The 23,770-nt window shown below is 45.1% G+C and overlaps 1 protein-coding gene across 2 annotated transcripts in view; it reads left to right on the top strand.

Moving 5' to 3' along the window:
• Positions 1–23,770, top strand: part of Zn72D (Zinc-finger protein 72D) — a 139,319-nt gene that overhangs the window by 29,621 nt on the left and 85,928 nt on the right. For both annotated transcript variants that reach the window (XM_037412247.2, XM_037412246.2), the window contains exons 5-6: positions 9,116–9,262; positions 12,843–12,982. In XM_037412247.2, the coding sequence (XP_037268144.1) occupies positions 9,116–9,262; positions 12,843–12,982 (287 nt within the window). The remainder of the gene's footprint in view (positions 1–9,115; positions 9,263–12,842; positions 12,983–23,770) is intronic.

The raw sequence follows: 23,770 nt of genomic DNA, 5'->3' as shown, positions 1-23,770 counted from the left end.
TTGGGCGTTGCTACCGTATTTGCAAACACTAGGCAAAAAAAAAAAAAAAAGATCGACCATCTTCTCGAAAGGAACCTCAATGGGATGCGAAGCAGCTGTACTGCGCACAATGTTGCGGTTGCTAGAACGCTTTGAAGTGAAACCCGGTGTAGCGTTTACTCGAGTAAACGTTTATTTGAAACGCAAAGACACTAGGGCGGGACGCGTTGAAGACGCTTGCGCATGGCTTCTTTGGCTCTCGTTTCATCGGTGTTACCCGCGCGCTGTCTGTATTCTCAAACGCGATCGGTGTTCTTGACTTGCACTTTGTCGGTGTCATTAGCCTTCTGTTGCTGACACTTTCGTACAGCTTCCCTGGCTCGCGCCTCGTCGGTGTTCGCGAACGCGATCGGCTTCGCTAACCTTCGCAGCACTGGCAACAGCCGGAAAAGGTACACGCAAACTGGCGGCAAGCACGCCCCAGAGGCGCCCTGTCCACATTGTCGGCACCGCAAAATGTGCTGCGCTGCGCGCACTTGGCGGATTGCGACTTATCTGCCGAGAGATTGAGAGAGGCAGCGTGGGTGAAACGATGACCATGTGAAGAATGAGCTCAAGCAATGTGAACAGTGGAGAGGGTGAAGTTGCGAGAGCAAGGAGTGACCTACTTGGCACCGCCACAACACCTGCGGCCAGCGGAACGCAGTTCAGATGGAGGGACAGCATTACATACGCTAGACAGAGCTGCTTCGCTACTAAGAAAAAGACGCTTATTTTTGTTTGAACTTATTTTGTTTTCTCAGCTACGAGCTGGTTGGCTGTGTATGCGCTGCCCCTTTAATTTCTGTGTCGGAGTCGTCGGAATCCTCCCTAACTTGACGCATGATTTCGTCTTCATTCGATTCCGCACACAGCTCAAAGTTAGCGTCGGCGAAGCCCTCAAGGGTGTGGGAATTGAGGCTAGCCCGCCGTCTTTACACGGGCTTTGCCGCCTTTTCTGCCGTTCTCATGTCCCGACATGACTCCCCTCCTCCGCTGTCTGCTGCGCTGGGAGAGCAAGGAATGACGTTTAACCCCTCTCACCCAGCAGCGGATGTCGACTGTGGCGCCGCGCGGGGAGTCTCCCGAGAGGTCTTGCGCGTGCGTGGGGAGTGAGTCAGAGATTCTCCGGGACAGCTTACGGGGGGCTGGAATCGTAACACTGGCAGCGTGCAGATCGTCGAAGGCAACATTTGCAAGTGGAAGTTCGTTGCACATGCTGTACACTTCGGGCCTTGGCGTGCAGTATGAACCTCGGGCGAAAATAGTTTCGGAGGGTCTGTTGCGTAACCACCTTCCACGAGTCAGCAAGCATGCTGACGGCAGACCGTAGGTCAATAGTGTAGCTTTTCCCACTGAGCCTATTCGATTATTTGTTTGGGCTGCTAGCGCGCAACCTGAGAGGTTTGTTTTTCTCTGGCAATTTTCGGGCAGCCCCGAAGCTCCGTTCACGTGCCGTGACGTTGCCACAAGCGCGTTTGTTTTTCTTTCTCTGGCAGCCCGCAGACTCGCTCTTCTGCCGGAATGATTTTGCGCTGGCAGCGAGTAGACGATGCTTTGGCATGCTTTTTTTCTTTTGTCACGTTATTTGAGCAGAAGTCTGGCGCTCGGTTTGATGACCTGTTTTGATTCTTTGCTTTCACGTTTGTTCACCATCTGCACAATTTTTCTGTTTGTTAGTGGACTGTATGTATTGACGTTGTTGTGCACGGCAACAAATTTTTCTAAATGGACGTCGCTAAGAATGATCGTGTGTTCAGTCACTCCAAGTCATCATGAGACCGCAACGCTGATGTTGGCACTTGCGTTTGGGTCTGCCCCTCTTCATGTTTTTCACGATTTTTCTTTTGGGGCCGAAAATTCAGGGAAATAGTTGAGTGTCGATTCGACTTAAGGCAGCAAAACATGATTATGCTTGTCGCTAGAAACAAATCCATCACAGCTACAAAAATAAAGTCGCTTGGTCGGGCAACACTGAGATTGCCGCTATCTCAAATAAAAAAAGAAAAAGAAAGTAGGCATAAAATGTTGTCATTGGCCACTTCCTATCGTGTGGCTAAAATTGTGATGTCTTATTGGCTTAGGGCACTGCATTTAAAAACGTGGCTAGTTGAGGCGCCAGTTACGATCATATCACAACGTGCCTAGAGGACCGAGAAAGTTCCACTCAGACTGTCAGATTGGCCGAAGGCGAGCCAAAATAAAAAAAAAAAGTGCTGAGGGCTTGACGTCACAGGTTTCAGCAAGGGAGTGTCGTTGCTTTGGCACTCGATAACTGCGATAGAGGTGATTGCGGTCGGCTCCACAGAGGCACGGTATCGCGCCGCTCTGCAAATGATCAAGCGACTCGCAGTGCTGGGGCATCCGACATCGTCGCCGCAGGTGATAGTGGTCCCCAAGATGAGGGCATGCCGTTGTTTGGCTTAAGAAATGATAAACTAGCGAGCCACGACAATGCAACTGACAGCGATCCTCCTGAGAACGACAGCATCCTTCACGCTGACTCTAGCCTTGTGCTAGTTGACGCTGAAGCTGTCTCGAGCAGCGACGTAGCTCAAGTGAGGTCTCGTGAGTAGGTCATGCCTGAACGACTTCAGTCGACACCGGCAGCTGCGCGAAAGACTGCCGTTTCCACCTATGCAAGCGGTGCGTCATCGGCCTCCACCGTGGACACTGCAGCTTTGTATTTGATGGTGTACTTGGAGATCCTGAAGGGGCTTTTCACCGATTTCCTACAGTGCAAAGCATGGTGCGAAGTACTGCATGTGGTGGGTGTGCGTAGCTAGTCGCGGGTGATCGCGACTAAGAAACTGATGAAGTGTCGACACAATGGAACTCGCACAGAGTCGATGGTGAAAAGGCGTGCAATGCTTTGTAGTGAGAGAGGCCAGGCATTCATGAACAATATTTTCGGATCGATCGAATTGTCGCAGCGAGGCTGCACAATAAAACAATCCAATGGCAACTTTTTTTTTTACCTGATTTTCCAAAGTGGCATTTCTGATGGTGTCCTATCGGAGCAACATCTCTGGTTTTAATCATCCAGTCTCTATATTTTCTTTTTGTCAAAGGTGGTCAATTGACAAGTGCAGTAGGACTAGTACATAGTTTCATATTATTAAACATGTATAAAAATATCTTTTTGAAGTTATTATAATGGGTATTACAAATAAATTTTCAGATGCCCTAATTTTATTCCAGATTGTTGTAAAATACTCATTCTTTCTTGATTGAACCTGTATATCATTCTCGATCATTGTAGTGTTCAAGAGATTTAAATAATTATTTCTAATTGGTCCTGAAATGTTTTCTTTCCCTGAGTGACGGAACCTCTGGTGGCACTTATCCTACCGCAGTGATTCTTGTTTTGTTAAGAAAGGGGACAAATGGGGTGTGTAGTAGGCATAAAATTTGAACGAATAACATGAGAGATGTTTTCAAAATGTAATGATTTCTCCAGGGTGTTACTAAAGCATTTTGTTTACAAAAGGTTGATTTGCTTGCTGTAGCTTTGGCCCAAATCAGTCGAGAGCATTCATTCTTGCAGCACTGCAAGCGCTGACCATACATCATTTTAATTTGCCACTGTCTTTTATCACTACCAGCACTCATGAAGAAACTCACCCCCAAATTATTCAATCCAAAAAACACGAGTTTCACAATATTTTTTTGAAATCAGCATGTCAAAGTACATGAAGGATTGAAGTTTGATCAAAATTCACCCATAAATAAAAACAAATTTATAAGGGGGTTGTCCCCCCTTAAGCGACTTGAAATTATTAGGAGTCCGCTTATTCAAATTTGATTCAAAATTTAGTCCAAAATCACAATTCAAACCTAAAATTTGCTATTTGCACATGCCTACTGAGCAGCTTTGTGTTTCTTCGCATTTTAATACCCGTGCCACACGGGCAGAAAAAATGGCATTTACCCCCGAATGCCTTCAGATTTATTGCCATTTGCGCGGTGCCACACGGGCGAACAAAATGGCATTCATCCGAATGCCATTCGAATGCCTTTCGCCACCAAATGCCTTCGCCAGAACTCAGTTGACTTGAGAAATGCCTACTCTCGACGACACAGCTTGCGAAGTGCGATTTACCTGAAAGAATATACAACAAATCATATTGAGCTAAAAATGAAATTTCCCGTCTTTTATTTGCACTAAAATCTTTAAAAAGGTGCTTTGAACGTTATGCCAAGAAAATAAAGTATTGATAATGAAACGCTTGTCAAGTTTAGCGAAACTTTGGCAAACAAGCATGCAACACTGGTATTTTCATCGCCATCGCCATCGAGTTCACTTTCTCCGTGACTCATGTTGAAATGGTTTGATATTAATTAAAGTTCAATGTTCTGAAGCTGGCGCATAATAACTCGTCTCTGCTCCAAAATTATTCGCTCTTGAGCACGATGCTTTGCACGGAAACACAAAGGTGCTGCCGTGAAAAAAACGAACTCTGCGAACATCTTCTTCTGAGAGATGCGACAGGTGCGATGCGACAGGCGCCATTTTCTATTTACGCTGTGGATCCGACTAGTGTTGGCTTAGGTTGCTACGGTCGGCTGCAACGTTGTAAAACAAAGCAAGACACTAAAACTTAGGACAGCGTAATACGCTTATTTCTACATTTAATGATTACCTGATGTGTATGAAGCTTGTAAATGCTTCTTAATTTTTTTTGTTGCTATTGACTCAATGCTCACTTGGAAGGTGCTGTGATCGACATCATCAAGTCAAATGTCATTCACTTTGGACGTGTAGCAGCGCCAGCGAAACAAATGTCATTCGGGAACTGAAGGCCTTCGCCACCAAATGTCATTTTCTACGCCTGTGTGGCACGGGTATAAGAATGTTCTCTGCTCCCAAGTACAACACCAATTAATTTAGTAGTAGTTGTTCTGTTCAAGGAACTGTTCCATTTAAAAAATTACCTTTTTATGGAGTCTGCGGTAACTGCTATTGCAATAAAACTGTGCTGTGTGAACATGGACGTAATGGGCTATAAGCTATGCCTGTTAGTGCCGCTTAATTAGTACCGCTATAGACCTTTCTTAAGCAATCCCACAATGCTCCGCGAGCGCGTGGAGCACTACAGAAAAAGTTGGTACGGCGAGACAAGCAGCCCTTTTTCTGCCTGTTGCTCATAGGCACCGTGGGAGCACAAAGGGGGGGGGGGGGGGGGACAAGCCGCTGCTTGCTGAATAGGGACCGAATGCGCACCTGCATGTATATCTACGCGTGAAATGTGAAATGAATAACGCGGTTAATGTAGGTATCACTGTACGGGTGTATGTAGAAGATAAGTGGCATGCGAGTTCTTGCGTACCGATACTTGTGGTCATAACATGCTATCGTGAGGAATGTGAGCTGGAACACTGAATTTATTTTTATTCAGCAATAAACTGCTCATAAAGGGCTATGGCTCTTAATACCATCGCGGCTTGATTGGGCCTTTAACACAAGACTGCAATAGAAGTGTTACAGCTATAGAATATTTAAAATTTTTATGGACAAGTCCCGTGCTGTAAAAAGGTAAAGTAAACACATTCTAAATGTGTTTATATAGATGAAGGGATGGAACTAGAATTCATGTGCGAGATACCTGGCTCTTATAATTTGCGGTTTCTTTTAAGATGCTTAAGTGTCTGCCGAGCATGTTTGCTGACAGTACCGTATTTACTCGCGTAATCCTTGTTCTCGCATAATTCTCGCACCCCCACATCGCCCAACAAAAATAAGATTTCTTTTTTCCTCGAGTGATACTCCTGCCACCGAAAACTGCTGCAATAATGTCCTCTGCTCGTTCCAGCCACTGATGATAGTGTTTACCATCTGGCGCCATCTATTAAGCATCAAGCGTACTATTATTGCACGGAAATTCAATCCAATCCAATCCAAGCCAAGCCGAAACGGGAAGTGCCTGGTTGCGGCGTGTTTTGTATATTGTGTCGGTAATCTTGTGTCACATTATTTATTTATTTATTTATTTATTTTACCCTCAGGGCCAAATGGCATTACAGAGGGGGGTGGGTTATTTACAATAAAATATTGAATTTAACAAAAAAAGCAGTGAATACGGTTAAATCGTACAAATAAATTTGGAAGAGCACAATGTTTGTTAATATGCTGTATAATAATACATGTTAGGTAATACAACAACAAGCCTAAATATACAATGTTAGCTGTTGCAACAAAACACAAAAAAAAGAACTTATTACACAATGTTAGCTAAAGCATCACGGAACAAATTGTTATCAGTAATAGCAACAATGTCACCGGGAAGTCTGTTCCACTCCTTTGATGTGCGAGGCAAAAAAGAATTGAAAAAAGTTTTTGTGTTGCATGAAAACAACATTATGGGGCGATACTGAAGCTACACGGCTGCTTTCCAAGTTGAGTGATAGATCATGCACTAGACAACGGCAACAGGGCCGCCGGTAGGCCTTTCGGAGTCTTTGAGTTTTGTCGTGGCCTGTCGTGTGCCTTAAACTGGGATTGATGGAATCCTTTAACAAGGTGCTTGATTGGGTTGGTTGGTGCTGCATGGTAGTCGAAGAAAGTGCTTAACAGTACAAACGACAGGAGGGGATAGAAGAGACGAGAACAGAGCGCTCTGTTCTCGTCTCTTCTATCCCCTCCTGTCGTTTGCACTGTTAAGCACTTTCTGTTCTCTTCTCTATTATTCCCTCCTGTCGTTTGCGCTGTTAAGCACTTTCTTCGTCTACCATGACGGTAAACTTTATTTCTCCAACAGAAAACTTCTGATGCTTCTGTTAAATAGCCATCAGCCCAATACTGACGCACTACGCTTAAATAGTACGTCTCAAAACTTGCTGCTGCTGGTGTGAGAAACCCAATATGCTGCCACTTCGTTTTTCCTTGCGTAATTCTCGCACCCCCCAACTGAACATCGGTTTTCCGCCAAAAAAAGTGCAAGGATTATGCGAGTAAATACGGTACATTCCGTATTGAGTGAGACCACTATTGAATTTCATGTTGATGCATTCGAATATTGTTCGATGAGGAATAACGATGTCGTATTTACGCTCAACGAATAAAAAAAAAACTTGGGCACATTACATGAGCGTTTGCAGTTGCAAGAAGGCGTGGTGCCTTACACATATCATATTGCATCGGTTTGTGCGCACTGCAAACAAAGAATAATTTGGACGAGCTTCATTCACGAAGAAGCGAGGAATTTTGCAGTTATTTTATGCATACGTTCTTCGCAGTCTGAAAGGAAGTTGGGAAGTGCTACGAGGTGAGGGTTGCGTTTTCCAAAAGCATCTTATCCTTGTAACATTTTTTTTTCACCAAAGAGCGCAAAAGGTCGCAGGGTTCTGCAGTGGGCAGAGAAAAGTACTATGAGAGGTATGCCATTTTTTTTTTTTTCAATTGTGCAAGAGTTGGTAATCAAATTCCTCTTGTGTGCACATAGATGCATCGGTTGGACTGGTTTATGTATGAACACATGCCTCGCAGAGCATCAAAATTAAGTAAAGCCATTTCATCTTGCCTTGCATTTTCAGTCATTTCAATGCTATTTCATCTTTGAAGGCCTGGTAATCTTGCACATTCGCCCTAACCAGACCACGCAAGAAATCTCCGAGACGTATCGTAAAGAACACCGCATGCACCTTGTTTAAGTCAATTAACCTTCGCCATCACTACAACACAATTTTATTAATCAACGGTAAACACGTGCCTCGGTTCTTAGTCTTTTTGTACTTCTTTTTGATGTGTGTGATGCACCTCCGTTTTCTTGTATATGTTAGCACATGCAATAACCATTCAGTCTTGAGCGAGCGTTTCCGGTGTATATATTTCTTTCCTGGTCGTACTTCTTTATTTTTTGCTTTGCAGGTTTTATTTTAATCTGCAATTACGGTGGTGCAGTCTATGTATCTTATTGTACAAAATTGCTCTTCTTTCTAAAGCACTCTTAGGTATTGCAGAACCGTACAATTTACTCGTAAACAGCATCGAAGGACATTGATTCCTAATGCATCCATTAATTTATGGACAGTGCTTGCGCCTTTTAGGCAACAAAGTTGTACTGTTTTTTTATTTATGCTGAAGGTGGACTGATGCTGAAGGATAATAATTTACTCATCTGCTGAGCTGGTTGAACATGAAAACAAGTGCAATTTGTAGGCGGGCCATCGCACCCAAACGCTGCAGTTTCTTAGTGAATAATGCGGTAATATATCACACCTTGCCGAGTTCACTTGATTTGAGAAGTGCTGGCACGGTGCAAACAGAAAGTTGAAGCGTGAAGCCCGCGCGCTCGTCACGGTGGCTGCTGCGGCGTAACAACTTTTCTCATAAGTGCTTGCTCACCCGTTGGCGGCACTAGTAGGCTTAAAAAAAAGTCTATTTATACCTGCCGAGTGTGCAAGTTTGTACGATACTTTTACTGAGAATGTTTTGTTTGTGTTGTAAATTCTTGATTTTAACAATCAGTCGTCGGACCACAACCAGCATTGTTATTGCACTAAAAGGACCTATATTTAACTTGTGCGTGCTTTTGCTGTGTGTTTCGGTGGGCCGATACGTCCGCCCTTCGAATCTGCACGACAATTGCCTCCCCATGAACGAAATCAGTGACCCGTTTTATTTAAGGTGAGTCAAACGGGCAGCATTCATGGAGAGTATTGAGGCCTATTTAAGTAAGATTGGCCCTCCTACGGCAAACTGTCACATGTGTGGTGTAATAGGTACTCTTAATAAGAATTCAGAAGTGACGTGCAACTAAGAAACAAGTTATTTAAGAAGCGTTTCTCCTGGGAGGAGTGATGGCACCAGTGCGGGGACGAGGTGAACTAGGCGCGAGGTGAACTAGGCGCGTATTGCCGCGCCGGCGGCACGCTACAGGCCGCACCTCGTTTTTTTATCCAGTGGCCGTGTAAGTGCAATGGAAAGTTTCATGTCTTGATCAATGAATGGGTGTGAATGGCATTCATTCCTGCCAGTGGTGGAAACCTAATATGCCCTTCATGTTCGGGTTCTGTAGCATGCAGTGAATGTAGCATGAAATGTGCCTTTGCTAAGCAGTTCGTGTGAATGACAGCATTTTTCTCTCATTGCATGCAGCCTGTTGGCCAGGACTACATTGAAGAGATGCGCAATGATGAAGGAAAGGTGATCAGCTTCCAGTGCAAGTTGTGCGAGTGTCGTTTCAACGACCCCAATGCCAAGGAAATGCACATGAAAGGACGAAGGCATCGTCTCCAATACAAGGTTGGAAGTTGTGATATTACAGTTTACTTGATGATTCACTTCTGATAAATTCGAAGAAATCCTAAAATTCTTAGTTGGCCTGTTAATTTTTAAGGGGGGACACAGCCTTGAAACCGGAAAAATCGTGAAAAAGTCGATTTTTGGGGAACCACATATTCGGGCAGTACATGTCGTAAGCTACCTCTTCTGTAAATATCAACGTCTAACTCATCGTGAAACTGTTTGAAATAAAGTTTACTACAAGCCGCCGCAGCCCTCGAACGACACGGGAGCGCTCAAAATAGCCCAACTTGGCATGATCGCAGTTTCTCGACCTCTTCACGGAGCTCTGCCATTTTGGTGTTGTTTTGTTTTTGAATTCTTGCACTTTCCTTTCCTGCCACCCGCGGCGACGGCGGTAGTGCAGAAGCAGAGCAAGATGCTCATGATTGGGTGATGCGCGGGCTCCTCGAGGACTAGAGGGACCCTATGACTGCGGTTCGCTGCTGCGCGCGATGACGTAGTACTCTTGCACATTAACGGCTCTTCCGTACCCGGCGTTTTCTTAATGTTCCACTCGTTATCGTCTATCATTGCAGCCGTTCGCATACTCTTCGTGTTTCAACTGTTTTACGAAACGATTTTCAAATGTCTTGAAGAGATGATTTTCAACTGTCTTTACGAGACCGTTGTATTCGCTCTTGATGCGTCCAACGAAAAGGAAGACACAAGTGTTTGGTGCAAGGAAGCGATGTATGAACGTTGACCGCATGGCGAGGCTCTCCGCTTGCACATGCGCCGACGGTGATTGCGTTGACAGTACATGTTGAGAGAGCGTGGTTGCATCTAAGTGCTTAGACACGGGACTCCTTCTCCAGCGTGCAAAAATTTGACGTTGCAAGTGCACCTTTAGTCTCGTGCTCATCGACGGGGACTTCCACATCCTCTCTTTCATCGGCCTCCTGAAAGTGCGATGGCGTTTTCTGACGTGAAAAGAGAAAGAGGCGGCGGATCAACAACGCGCTGCTGTTCAAAGAGAACTCTGCGCTATACCAGCGACGGAGCAGAAATTTCGGGCAATAGAGTGCGATAAATGGAGTGCGACCTGGCCATTCAGGGCATCCGAGAAAGATTCACTGCGCCTAAAAAAGGCTGAGAAGAGATCCTTGGAGGAGATGGAAAGGGGGGGTGGAGAAAGATACCGTATTTACTCGCATAACCCTCGCACTTTTTTTTTTTTGCCGAAAAACCGATGCAAAGTTGGGGGGTGCGAGAATCGCACGGGGAAAACTTTCCACGAAAACGTACAGAGCGAAAAAGAAAACAGTCGCCACAAATCGGGATTCTCACACCAGCAACTAACAGCAAGCTTTGAGAAGTACTAATTAAAACTTACCTGAACAATAAAAGCAGAGATTCGACACAAGGCAAGATTTATTTAAGACACAAAAAGTGCAAGCAAATAGTCAAGAATTAGAATACCACACCCAAAGCTTCTTGGCGTTGCGGGGGTATCGGTAGCGTTCGTCTCTCAACAGGAGCCCTCAGAAGGTAAGCATAGGACTTCAGTATTGGGCTGATGACTATTTAAATCAATCGTCCGCAGTTTGCTTTTGAAGAAATTAAGTTTACCATCAATCCCAGTTTTAGGCACACACGGCAGGCCGAACGCGTCGTGTTGGATTTCAGCTACCGTCACCAGTACCGAACACAAAACTCACTCCGAAAGGCCTACCGGTGGCCCTGTTGCCGTCGCCCCATAACGGGACATTACCGACACAACATACAAAACATGCCGCAACACGCACTTGCCACTTCGACTTAGTGTGGATTGGATTGAATCTGCGTGCAATGATAGGACGCTTGATGCTTAAGAGATGGCGCGTGCTATCATCATCAGAGGCTGGAACGAGCAGACGACATTATTGCCACAGTTTTCAGGGGTGTGATAATTACTCGAGGAAAAAAAAAAGAAATCGTATTTTTGGGCGATGTGCGGGGTGCGAGAATTATGCGAGAGCGAGGATTACGAGAGTAAATACGGCACTGCCAGCAAACATGCTTCGCAGACACTTGAGCATCTTAAGAGACCGCAAACTTTCAATAGCATTATTTTAAAATAGGAAACGGGACTGCAATAGAGTTATAATATGCCGGGCTTACCGGGATACCGGGTATACCATGATAGCGGAAGCGAAGTGCACATGCGCAGATACGTAGGTTACCCGTACCGCTTATCATACGTTTTTCAGATTTCACGTTACCGTGGTAGCGTAGGTGCGCGTAGTGTACGTAAACATGGCGGCGCTATGATGCCCGCTTCGATGTGATTTTGGCCTAGTTGTTGAAAGATTCACCTTGTTTGCAGCAAACGACTGTTTAAAGTGGATTCGCCGGCCTTCAGTTAGGTTCGATGACCAAGTATTATGGATACGTTTGCTTAGTTGTTGAGATAGCTTCCCATTTCGAACGTGTGTAGGCCTAACTACAAGATCGACGTGAATAAATTGGCAACATAAATCTTTTTGCATTCGGTGCGTGGTTCATGTTTATTTACTTTATTACTAAAATGACCTTGTAGCAATGCTTTCCGTGGTGGCATAGGCAAACATTCTCGTTTTCTTTTCCTTTTCTCTGTTTAACTTATTAACCGTACAATAGGTGGCGCCACCATTCCAGCTGGGGCACGTAAACCACGTAAACACTATCCCGCTAAACTATAATACGCTGTGCTCAATGAACGTTTGCTGCACGGTAACGCCAATCCCTTAACCTTCGCTATTACACTAACGGTAAACTATAACTGTCTAATGTCGCCAAACACAAAACTTTCTAAGCGTGCACCACGCACTAGCAAACAGCCGCCGAGCAATATTGACTGCAAGAACAAATGCGGCAAAAGAAAAATGGCGGCTATGACGTCATCATAATTTGTTTTGTTGACTGCGGCGTGAAGGCATTAGTAAAGTAGGGGGTCCCCAAGGTTACCCTTCGAGGGAGGGTATCAATGGCAAGATGGAGTGGAGAACTCGTGTCAACTTCAACATTCCTTTAAAAGAAAATTGCAATTCCAAATATTTATTTTTCAATTTTTGTTGTGGGAAAATTTTAAATATGGGAAATCTTATAATATCCCATCTATATTTGCTGTCGATATTTTGCATATGACATACGAATGTTCCTGAAAATTGACTCCACAGGCTATCTGGGCCACAAAATTCTGTCAGTGCCACTTGAATGTGGAAATTTGTTATCTTTTCTGTTAATGTTATATTTGAAAATCTGTTTGCAGATTCGAGATCTCCATTCAATGACACACATGCATGCTAATTTTCAATGACAATATTTTAATAAACCTCTTTAATATGCATCATCCCTGCCTTAATAGCTTAGTTTTTAATAACATCACATCTCATTTGTTTTGGTTCATTGCACAGGCCAAAGCTTTTTTATGTATGTTTTTTTTACGTCGTGTTGTAACAGATACAAAAATGTGACGCTGAGAAGTAAGATTTTATTGTGTAAAAAGTGTGAATCTTAGCAGCAACATTGTGTGTGCTGCCACTACTATTCTTGTACAAGTGCACCTTCTCTTTTGCAGAAAAAAGTTAATCCCGACCTTGTAGTTGACATAAAGCCCAGCCTTCGTCAACGGAAGTTGCAAGAGGAGCGCCTTCGGAGGCAACTGAAGGACGATTCGTGGAAAATGCATGAGGATGAACGATGGAGGAAAGAGATGAGGTTTGTTTTCTCGTATACTTCAGCGACTATGGTGACTGGACCTGTCAACATAGTAATATTGTTACTGCAATCGTGATTACGGTGACAGGGCTCGTCTGGGTCTTGTAATAGTGAAGGGGCTTGTCATAATAGCAATGCAGCTATAGCGACGGACCCTGTCACCGTAAAGCAATGACTACGGTGAGGGGCTTGTTGCCGTAAATTCGTAGTCGTTTTGGATGGCGCTTTCTGGCTGTTGTGGTGTTTCACAGTAAGTCCACAATAGTGGGTTGACCTGCAATTATGGAGGCGTTCGCGCCGCAGGTCTTCTGCTCGAATTCCTGCTTCGCTATATTTTTCTTTTTTGGTGTTGCTGCTCTGAACGAGTCGTAAGCTTGCTTTTCTGCAAGACGGTCTTGGCATGGTCTGCGGCGGTTGTTAGATTGCCCTACCGTGTGGATTTCGTGGCGAAGTGATGATGGTGTCCAAGTTCAACTTGAATTGCGCTTTTTTTTTCTACTTTTGGTATTGCTTCAAGTATTGTTACTTGTCTTTAAATGATAATTTTCTTTATTCATCAGGGATAACTATCGGCATTCTTTTACGTCCAACGTGGAACGAATACCTTTCCCCGATGGTTTTCGATTGATACTGCTCCGGGCGAGCAGATTTCATAGTATGCGTGTGAATTAACTTTATTATCGCATTGAACAACCACCCTCTGCGGGGTTTTCCGTTCTTTTCTGTTCCTTCGCATTCATACCGAAGCTCTAACTAACCGTCATTACACATAATGTTATGTGCCGAACTCGGTCCTTTCCGCATATTTTTCGTGTCGCTTTGGCTCCGGCATCGGACCTACGTGCCTCGAATCGTACACACAGACTTCATGTGATCGAACGGGCTCTTTAAGAGGAGATGCTACTCGAAGACACTTTTTTTTATATTGTTACGTGAAGGTACACGCGATACTAGGCGTTTCAAGATATATTTACACCACGCCAACGCGCAAGCCAAGATGGAAAACAAGAGCTGAAGATGATGACGATGATCCTTCTTACCCTGGCACATACCCACAAATGGGGCCCTACACCAAAATCATGTCGTCTTTCTACGCGCCTATCTAACCGCTTTTGTGGGACATTGTCTCATAACATAACCCCCGGGTGCTGAAGCACCGTCTCGGTGCTTTCTATGATGTGGTAAAGTAGAGTAGAGTGGTAAAGCTTAAGGCGAGATGCATGAACAATGTCTGTAGATAGTGAAGGGGAAGAGGAGGAAGACTCGAGCGGGGCTATCTCGTAGGTCACATCTGTCACCTGGCGCAATACGCAGTAGGGTCCCGAGTAGCGGGAAAGCAGTTTTTCAGAAAGTCCAACGCGCCTGGGTGGAGTTCACAATAGCATGAGATCCCGGAGTAAAGGAAACTTGGCGATGATAGGAGTTGTATTGCTGCCGCTGCTGATCTTGCGATGCTAAGAGGCGCTGACGGGCAACTTCTCGTGCTTTTCGAGCTCTGGTGATAACATCGCGAGCTCGACGGCTGTCGACGGCTGTCGGAAAGATGGTGTCAAATGGTAAAGTTAGATCATGGCCAAACACGAGATAAAAAGGTGAAAAACCAGCTGCATTGTGGCGTGAGGAATTATAGGCGAACGTAACGAAGGGCAATGCAACGTCCCAGTCCTGGTGGTCGGAAGATACGTACATGGCGAGCATATCGGTCAAAGTCCGGTTGAATCGCTCAGTCAGTCCATTAGTTTGCGGGTGATAGGCTGTTGTAAATTTATGTTTTGTCTCGCAGGAGCGAAGCCGTTCGTCGATTACCCGGGAAAGGAAATAGCGCCCACGATCTGTGAGGAGTTGGCGTGGTGCGCCATGATGAAGTATGACGTCTTGCAGAAGGAAAGCGGCAACGTCTGTGGCACAGCTGGTTGGTAGAGCCCGTGCAATGGCGTACCGCGTTGTGTGATCTGTCGCAACAGCTATCCACTTATTCCCAGAAGTGGACGCAGGGAAAGGGCCTAGGAGGTCAAGACAAAGTCGAAAGAACGGATCAAAGGGAACGTCAAGTGGTTGGAGGAACCCAGCAGGGCTCACCGAAAGTTTTTTTGGGCGTTGACACTGGTCGCATGAGGCAACGTAGCTGCGGACCGAGCGATAAAGACTGGGCCAGTAAAATCGACGCTGTACACGGTCATACGTCCGAGACAGTCCTAGGTGACCGGCAGTGGGAGCGTCGTGGAGCTGGCCGACCACGCTCGCACGCAAGTGGGAAGGTACCACAAGGAGCAGTTCGTGTCCATCAGGGCGGACGTAACCGTACAATGTGCCATCCTTGAGCACGAACAATTGAGTAGACAGATCGGGTGTTGCAGAATGAAGCTTCTCGATAATGTTACGTAAGACAGGATCTCGGCGCTGTTCCTCCCGGATGTTGCTTAAAGCGGAGAGACAGGACACATGGCGCTTCATTGAACGCCTCAAGTGGGTACACTGGATTCCGAGATGAGCAGTCAGCGTCATGGTGTAAGCGACCAGATTTGTAGGACACCGAGTAGTTATACTCTCGGAGTCGTAATGCCCATCGACAAAGGTGCCCAGTGGAGTCCTTCAAGGATGCGAGCCAGCAAAGTGCGTGGTGATCGGTTGTGAGGGTGAAATGTCGACCGTGTAAATAGGGCCGAAATTTTGCTACTGCCCAAACGAGAGCAAGGCATTCCCTTTCGGTGATTGAGTAGTTCCTTTCCGCCTGGGAGAGACGGCTGGCATAGGCGATAACTCAGGCGCAGCCGCTTTGATGCTGGACCAAAACAGCACCAATTCTGTGGCCACTGGCATCGGTGCGAACTTCTGTAGGGGCGGCGTTGTCAAAATGGGCCAGAACAGGTGGTTCTGTTAGCAATCCAATAAGTGTAGAAAACGCCGTAGCCTGCGCAGCACCATATGTGAATGAGACATCTTTTCTCAGTAAGTTTGTGAGAGGACGGGCTACTTCCGCATAGTTGTTCACAAAACGTCAAATACGAGCACAGACAGAGAAAGCTGCGGACTTTCTTGGTGCAGGTCGGAATGGGGAAGTTCCGCACGGCTCGCACTTTATCGGGATCAGGGCATACACCAGAGGAGTCTACAAGGTGGCCCAACATGGTTAGTTGCTGGCGTCCGAAGTGGCACTTTGACGAGTTCAGTTGGAGACCGGCATTGCGAAAAACAGCCAGTATTGAGGATAGGCGGTCGAGCTGGGTCTCAAAGGTCGGAGAAAAGACGATAACGTCGTCAAGGTAACATAGACAAATTGACCATTTGAACCCACGCAAAAGAAAATCTATCATCCGCACGAAGGTGGCCAGAGCGTTGCATATCCCGAAGGGCATGACTTTAAACTGGTAAAGACCATCGGGCGTGACAAAAGCGGTCTTTTCGCGGTCCATGTCGTCGACAGCAATTTGCCAGTACCCTGATCTTAGATCAATGGATGAAAAATACTTGGCGCCATGAAGACAATCCAGGGCGTCGTCTATGCGCGGTAGCGGGTAGACGTCTTTTTTAGTAATCTTGTTCAGATGTCTCTAGTCAACACAGAATCGCCAAGTGTTGCCCTTCTTTTTGACAAGAACTACGGGGGAAGCCCGTGGACTACAACGCGGCTCAATTATGTCTCTAGCGAGCATTTTGTCGACTTCTGTTTGAATTATGTGACGCTCGTTTGGAGATACGTGGTATGGCCACCGATGGACAGGGGAGGAATCGCCGGTGTCAATTCGGTGCTTTACAGCAGTGGTTTGACCAAGCGGACAATCGCAAAATTCAAATACGTCCCAGTATGACTCAAGTACGTGAAGGAGTGCGTCAGCTTGATGCGGCAACAGGTCTGGCGCGATCATATTTTTAACGTCAGCAGACGGGCTTGCTTGCGGAGATCGAGAATGCGTGTAGCTACAGTGTCCATCATCGTCCGAAGATAGAGCTGAGATGACGCATTCGTCAGAGGGAGTCAGCATGGCGAGGGCAATTCCATGCGGGAGCACTTGTGGACACGGAGCAAAGTTGAGCACCGGAATGAAGGCGTGGTTTGCACGTAACTGAATAACCGTGTGTGGTAAGGTAACACTGTGAGCCAAAAGAATGGATGTAATGGGCGGGAGCACATAGTCGCCATCGGATACAGGTGGTGAAGGCATTACGGTAATGCAGGTCACAGTTTGCGGTGACAAACGGACATGCTCAGCAGAGCACATACGAGCTTGGGATGGACTGGGCGGATCAATCGGATACGGTAGGTCAAGTTGCACCAGCTGAGCAGTCGATGAGGGCGGAATGAGTGGACAAAAAAGAAAACAGTCGGGTAGAGGACGGGGGTGGGGAACGAGGTGGTGGCGGAGACTGGGAAAAATCTACGTCGAAGTGAAGGAGAGCGACTGTACTGGGCACTGGTCGTAATTAGCTGAGCCATCACGCCGTGGTAGTTCCTGGCCATAGAGATGGGCTGGTGAGTAGAGGTTGGAGAAGCTTGAGTTTGCCCGATACGGTGACGTCCACGGGCTTCGGCAATGGTGGGAAATGTGTCCCACTCGTTCACTTCGAAAGCAAATCGGCCTGTCGTCAGGCGTCCTCCACGCATTTGGGCCACGGTTGCGTGGAGCAGGGCGGCGATAATGCTGTGGGTGGCTGGAGGTAAATGAACTGACAGCGTCGGGACGGTGCACAGAACAGACCGTGTGAATACCCACATTGGCTAGTTCTTGGCGAACAACGGTCTGTATTAGCGAAATGGTCGGATTAGGATCACTCGGTGCTAGCGCTCTCAAGGGTGCGGGTGATATGGCGTCGATTTCGCGGCGTACGATTCTCGTGATGTCACCGTAGTGTGAATTGGGCTGGGTCGCTATACGAAGATCCTCGCAAGTTGACGTCGCAGCAGTGTTGGGAAGGCGCGTAAAGTGGTGGGCATTGCGACGGCTTTTAGCCTCTTGAAAGCGTTGGCACTCCAAGATAACATCTTGCACGATAGAACTGCCTCTGCACACTAGGGGGTTAAATGCATTGTCTGCGATGCCCTTGTGCACGTGCGCTACCTTGTCTGCTTCAGCCATGGTTCGGTCAATTTTACGGCAAAGGGTCAGCACATCTTTTATATACGCCAGGTAGGACTCCGTGGACGTCTGAACAAGTGTGCCAAGTTCTTTTCTAGCGGCCTGCTTGCAGCTGGCAGATTGACCAAACAACTCGTGTACAAGAACTGTCATCACTAAAACTTGATTCACTCACGCTAACATGGCTCATGGCTAAGAAACTTCCTAACTAACTGCCAACAATTCACCATCGCCAACAATCACTCTTCATCACTGTGTTACGTTTCCTCTGGTGTACCACAGGGCAGTGTTCTTGGTCCCTTACTTTTCCTCATCTACATTAACAACCTGCCTGACAACGTATCCTCATGTATGCGTATATTTGCCGATGAGAGCATTATCTATCGTACCATCCGCAACAATAGCGATCATTTAACTCTTCAAAAAGACATAATAATTGAGTGGTACAAAACATGGCATATAATTGAGTGGTACAAAACATGGCAGATGACACTTGATGTTTCCAAATGCAAACTTATCTCCTTTAGTCGCAAACGTGATAACTTTAATAGCCAATACATAATTGATAATAGCATTGTAGAACTCACCGATCATTACAAATACCTAGCCATAAACTTCTACACTTTCATGGTCCACACATATCACTTCTATCTGTGCCAACACATCAAGATCATTAGGTTTCCTGTGATGAAATCTATACAGTGCTCCCTCCGATGTGCGCAAACTGGCTTATCTTGCTCTAATCCGTCCTCAACTGGAGTTCGCATCCTCCATTTGGTCACCATATCAACAATACCTCATAGATGAGTTGGAATGTATACAGAACAGAGCTAGTCGATTCATAGCGCGTAATCACAGCTACCCGTCCAGCGTAACACAGATTTAACATAGCCTTGCACTCGAGCCACTGAAGATTCGCCGCGACATCTCACTTGTATCACTATTTCACAAACTCATCCACACCAGCATAATGCCATCTGTTCACCTTAAGGGGGGATGCTACACCTTCCAAAAACTCTTTTATTTTTGCGAGTACCTCAGTCAAATTTGGAGAGCCTATGTAGATTTTACTGCTGATTTCAAAAATCTAATTCTTTTTTTGCTGTGACAATTAGTTTTAAAGATATAATGAACTGCGGCTTTTTCAATTAAGGCCTAATTAGCTAATTAACTGTAACTTGGATATTGATGTGCAACCTATAGAACCTATTCGGTATGTTCACAGTGTGCAATAAAGTATAAATCATTGTTCTAGGCTATTTCGAAGCAAAGTTGTGGGATGTTGAATATGACATGAAAAATTTCCCCATCTACACTTATTTATTTTTTTATTTAGAAAATACTGCGGTCACTGAAGACCAAGCAGGTGGGGAATATTACAATAAACAAATATGTAAACATCGAGAAAAAAAATAAAGGAATAATCAAATTTGCAAGAATACAAAATGGATGATACAATGAATTTAAGAAAAAATATAACAGACCATATAAAAATAAATAATAAATAATGGCGAGAATGGAGTGATGTCTTAAAGCACACAAAAAAAAGAATATACACATACGTACAGCCAAATTTATACACATGGAAACGCGTCAACTATTACAAGTACTGAGCACCAACAACCCGAAAAAGTGATATTGGATGAATACAGAGTATAAACATTATATTAAGCACTAGCAGTACAGAGAAGATGCGCTTATGTCAGGGTTGAGATGCTCCGAGCAACGCTTTCTCGAAGTCATCAGATGAAATGACATCAGGTGGTAAGCTATTCCACTGAATAATTGTTCGGGGAAAGAAAGAATTTTTAAAGGTGTTAGTCCGCGTGGTGTATGGGAGCAGGTTATGCATATGACGATGCCTAGATGCGCGAGGAGAGAATGGTTGTATGTATTTATGGGCAGGAATATTCAGCTTACCATTATAAATGGAATGCAAGAATTTCAGGCGTGCGATTCTGCGGCGATCTTCAAGTACAGGAATATCGTTGTCTTTCATTAATTTTGTCGGAGAATCAGATGATTTAAACCTAGAAAAAATAAAACGTACAGCGCGTCTTTGAACCATTTCAAGTTTTTGAATGTCTTTTTTGTAGAAAGGGTCCCAAACCACTGATGCATATTCAAGTTTAGGCAAAATATACGCTTTGTACGCGAGCATTTTTAATTTCGGAGGGGCTTTTTTCAGTTTGTGCCTCAGAAAACCAAGCTTACGAGAAGCTGATGCGGAGACATTTGTTATATGTGCGGACCAAGAAAGTGTGTTTGTAATGGTTACTCCTAGGTATTTATATTCATTTACTTCACGTACTGGTGTTCCTTGGACGTTGTAGGTAAACGTGAATGGCTGTTTTTTTCTTGTCACACGTAGGAGTACCGTTTTGTCAGAGTTTAATGTCATTGACGACCGAGTACACCACTCACTAACTTGTGTTAATGCAAGACTTAGATCAACCTGATCTTGTTGGCATGTCACTTTTTAATATACTACGCAGTCGTCAGCGAACAATCGGATACTAATGTTAGACTCAACCATGTCAGCTATATCATTTATGTATATAAGAAAAAGAATCGGCCCTAAAACACTTCCCTGTGGGACACCTGATAATACCGGTAACATGTTAGAAATATGTCCCCCCACGTCAACGTACTGAGCGCGGTTTGAAAGATAAGCCTCTATCCATCTTATGATGAAAGATGGAACATTCAGGTTTCGGAGCTTTATGAGAAGTTTGCCATGGGGAACGCGGTCAAATGCCTTGCTAAAGTCTAAAAAAATTAAATCAACCTGGCCTGAAAAATCAAGTATTTGTGCGATATCATGAACTGTTGCAACTAGCTGCGTGCACGTTGATAATTTTTTCCGAAAGCCATGCTGGGCTGGAGACAACAGGTTATTATTTTCAAGAAAATCGGTAATAAAGTGAGCAATAATGTGTTCAAGTACCTTGCAGCATGTAGACGTTAGGGAAATTGGGCGGTAGTTTTCCTTCAGCAGGCGATCACCTTTCTTATGCACAGCTACAACCCTGGCGAGACGCCAGTCATCTGGTAACGTTGCCGTTTTGAGTGATTCAGAGAAAACAGTGGTTAAAATATGCGATTATTGGTTCAGCGTATCGACGCAAGAAAGAATTCGGTATGCCGTCAGGGCCACCAGAGGATTTTTCTTTTACGCCAAGTAACAGTGACAACACACCCTCAAAGCTGATAAAATCCGAATCAGGCAAGGATGGAACAAGTTCGAGAGTTGTAGTATCTTTTGAAGAAAACACGGAATGAAGATAATCATTCATAATGTTGGAAATTTCTGTTAAGTCAGTAACTACTAAGTCATTCTCCCTTAATTTTTCTAAAGTTGGAGCCTTATTTCCCAAGTATTGCCAAAATTTTTCCGGATTATTCTTTAAGAAACTCGGTAAGGTCGATGAAAAATATTTATCTCGGGATGCTGTTAGTGCGCAAGAAAGTTCAGCTTGAATTTGTTGAATACCATCGGGATTTCTGTTTGATTTCTTTTTGGCGCGCTTTAGTTTTCGCTTAATGTGTACAATGTCGCGGGTTACCCAGGGATTAGCCCTCCTTGTTTTAACGTGGCGGTCGGGAACAAAAGATTCTAAACAGTGCAGTACAGCATGCTTAAAGGATAGCCACAAAGAAAGGACATCACTGCGGGGTTCCTGGTCTACAAGCTGCCATAATACATCAAGAATAGACTGATCATCAGCCTTCGCCATATCTTTTACGGTTTTTGTAACTGTTTTGGGGTGTTGCGCACTATCAGCAAGTTTACAAGTCACCAGTACTAGTTTGTGGTCTGATATACCCTCTTCAATGGCTACGTCGTACGACGGAATATCTCTGTTAAGAAATACAAGATCTAATATCGAACCATGATTACCAATTACGCGCGTGTTTTCAAGTACCACTTGTTGCAAGTCGCAAGAAAGCATAATGTCATACAGAGGGCTATCAATTACATTGGCAGTCAGCTTTTGCGACCACTTGATGGAGGGCAAGTTGAAATCCCCAGCCATTAAAATACGAGGACACTTTAACGACATGTGATCGCGTAGCAGTGATAAGAATTCGGGAGGAGAAGACGGGGGCCGATAGACAGCACATAGAACAAACACGTGACCCCAGCAGTTTACTTTTAGAAAAAGGCTTTCGTGGTCATCTATTTGCGCAAGTGCGCTGGCGGCAAAACTGTTTTTCAATATTATCGCCACGCCTCCACCCCTACTTGTGCGATCGCGTCGAAAGATCTGATACGACGGAGGAACTACATCCACATCACTGATATCACTATGTAACCATGTTTCAGACACCATCGTTATATGCGGATCATATCTGAAAATAAGTTGTTCAAGCTGTTCAGTCTTATTCGCTAAACTTCGAGCATTGAAACTAAGCAGTCTAAGTTCCTTTGAACGAGTGTGCGTGTGAGGTCATTGATTATCGCGTGGCCTACGAGCTTCTCGGAAAAGGACACGCTGGTTTCTAGTCTCGTCCCATACGTAAAGGCTACCATCAATGCTTAGCTTCTCGTTAGCAAGAAAAACACGTTTTCCTCGAGATTTTTCATCCTGGGCGGTTTCCCAGAGAAGGCGCCTTTTACGCAGGGTGTATTGACTGTAGTCGTTCTGCAAATAAATTTTAGTGCCTTTGAGCATTTTAGCTTTCCGCATGACTGCTTCTTTTTCTAGGAAGTCCTGGAAGTAAACGATTACAGGCCTTTTGCCAGATTTTTGCCCAAGACGGTGAATTCTGGCAACAGAACGGACGGTTTCCCTTAGCTTCTGTGAGAAGAGCTCGTCGACCACTTCACGTCGCAGCGATTTTTCATTTTCGCCTTCCTGTTCACTAATTCCATGAATAATGATGTTGCAACGCCGACTGCGATCCTCAAGATCCGCCAGCTTAGTGTTTTGTTGTTGAATTACTTCTTTTAAGCTTTGAACTTCAGTCTGAAGTGATTCAATTTCTGAAGTTTTTTCACGAATTTCTATTAACCGTTCATTAACTTCTACCCATTTTGCATTTAGGGATGACACGGTTTTTTCTGTTGTTAAAAGACGTTCTCGAATGTCGGCTAGTTCAGACAAGATTGTGGCCTGGCCAGATTGAAGTGACGCGAACATTTCATCGACAGACGGACCAGGGTTAAGTTCAATGTCACCACAAACAAGCAGTTCACAGACACGAATGCAGTCGTACGCTATTAACAAGCATGTCCGTGGGCACGGCACAACTAACAAAATCAGGTCATCACTTTTAAATGATGAGTAACTAACCTGTGTTGCAAACAGGAAACGGTTCATGAGTGACATGATGCCTCCGGTCTCGCCGTGCCCACTGGTGAAGAAACGTTGGGGCAAGTCTTTTAAAGCCGGGTTGAGTGACGTCGTGCCATGCATCTGCTCACGTGATGACACCACTTGCGCAGTGAAGCCAAGAATCGGCTGCCAGTCAGACGATGACGAAATACAGGGCCAGAGGACGGGATCAGATTCGGCATCATCCATGTAGTAGCTTCGACACTTGCTTGCCGGGCATGATCCAACGGCGGCGGCCGCAGCCAGCAAAACCTGTTTTGCAAACAGGAAACGGTTCATGAGTGACATGATGCCTCCGGTCTCGCCGTGCCCACACTTGAAGCAAAAGATCCATTTAGAGAATTTTCTCCAAAAATTATTACAATAAAACTTAC

Source organism: Rhipicephalus microplus, chromosome 1, assembly GCF_043290135.1.
Source record: "Rhipicephalus microplus isolate Deutch F79 chromosome 1, USDA_Rmic, whole genome shotgun sequence".
In the NCBI taxonomy this organism is placed as follows: Eukaryota; Metazoa; Arthropoda; class Arachnida; order Ixodida; family Ixodidae; genus Rhipicephalus; species Rhipicephalus microplus.
This window is presented reverse-complemented; position numbering and strand designations above follow the sequence as displayed.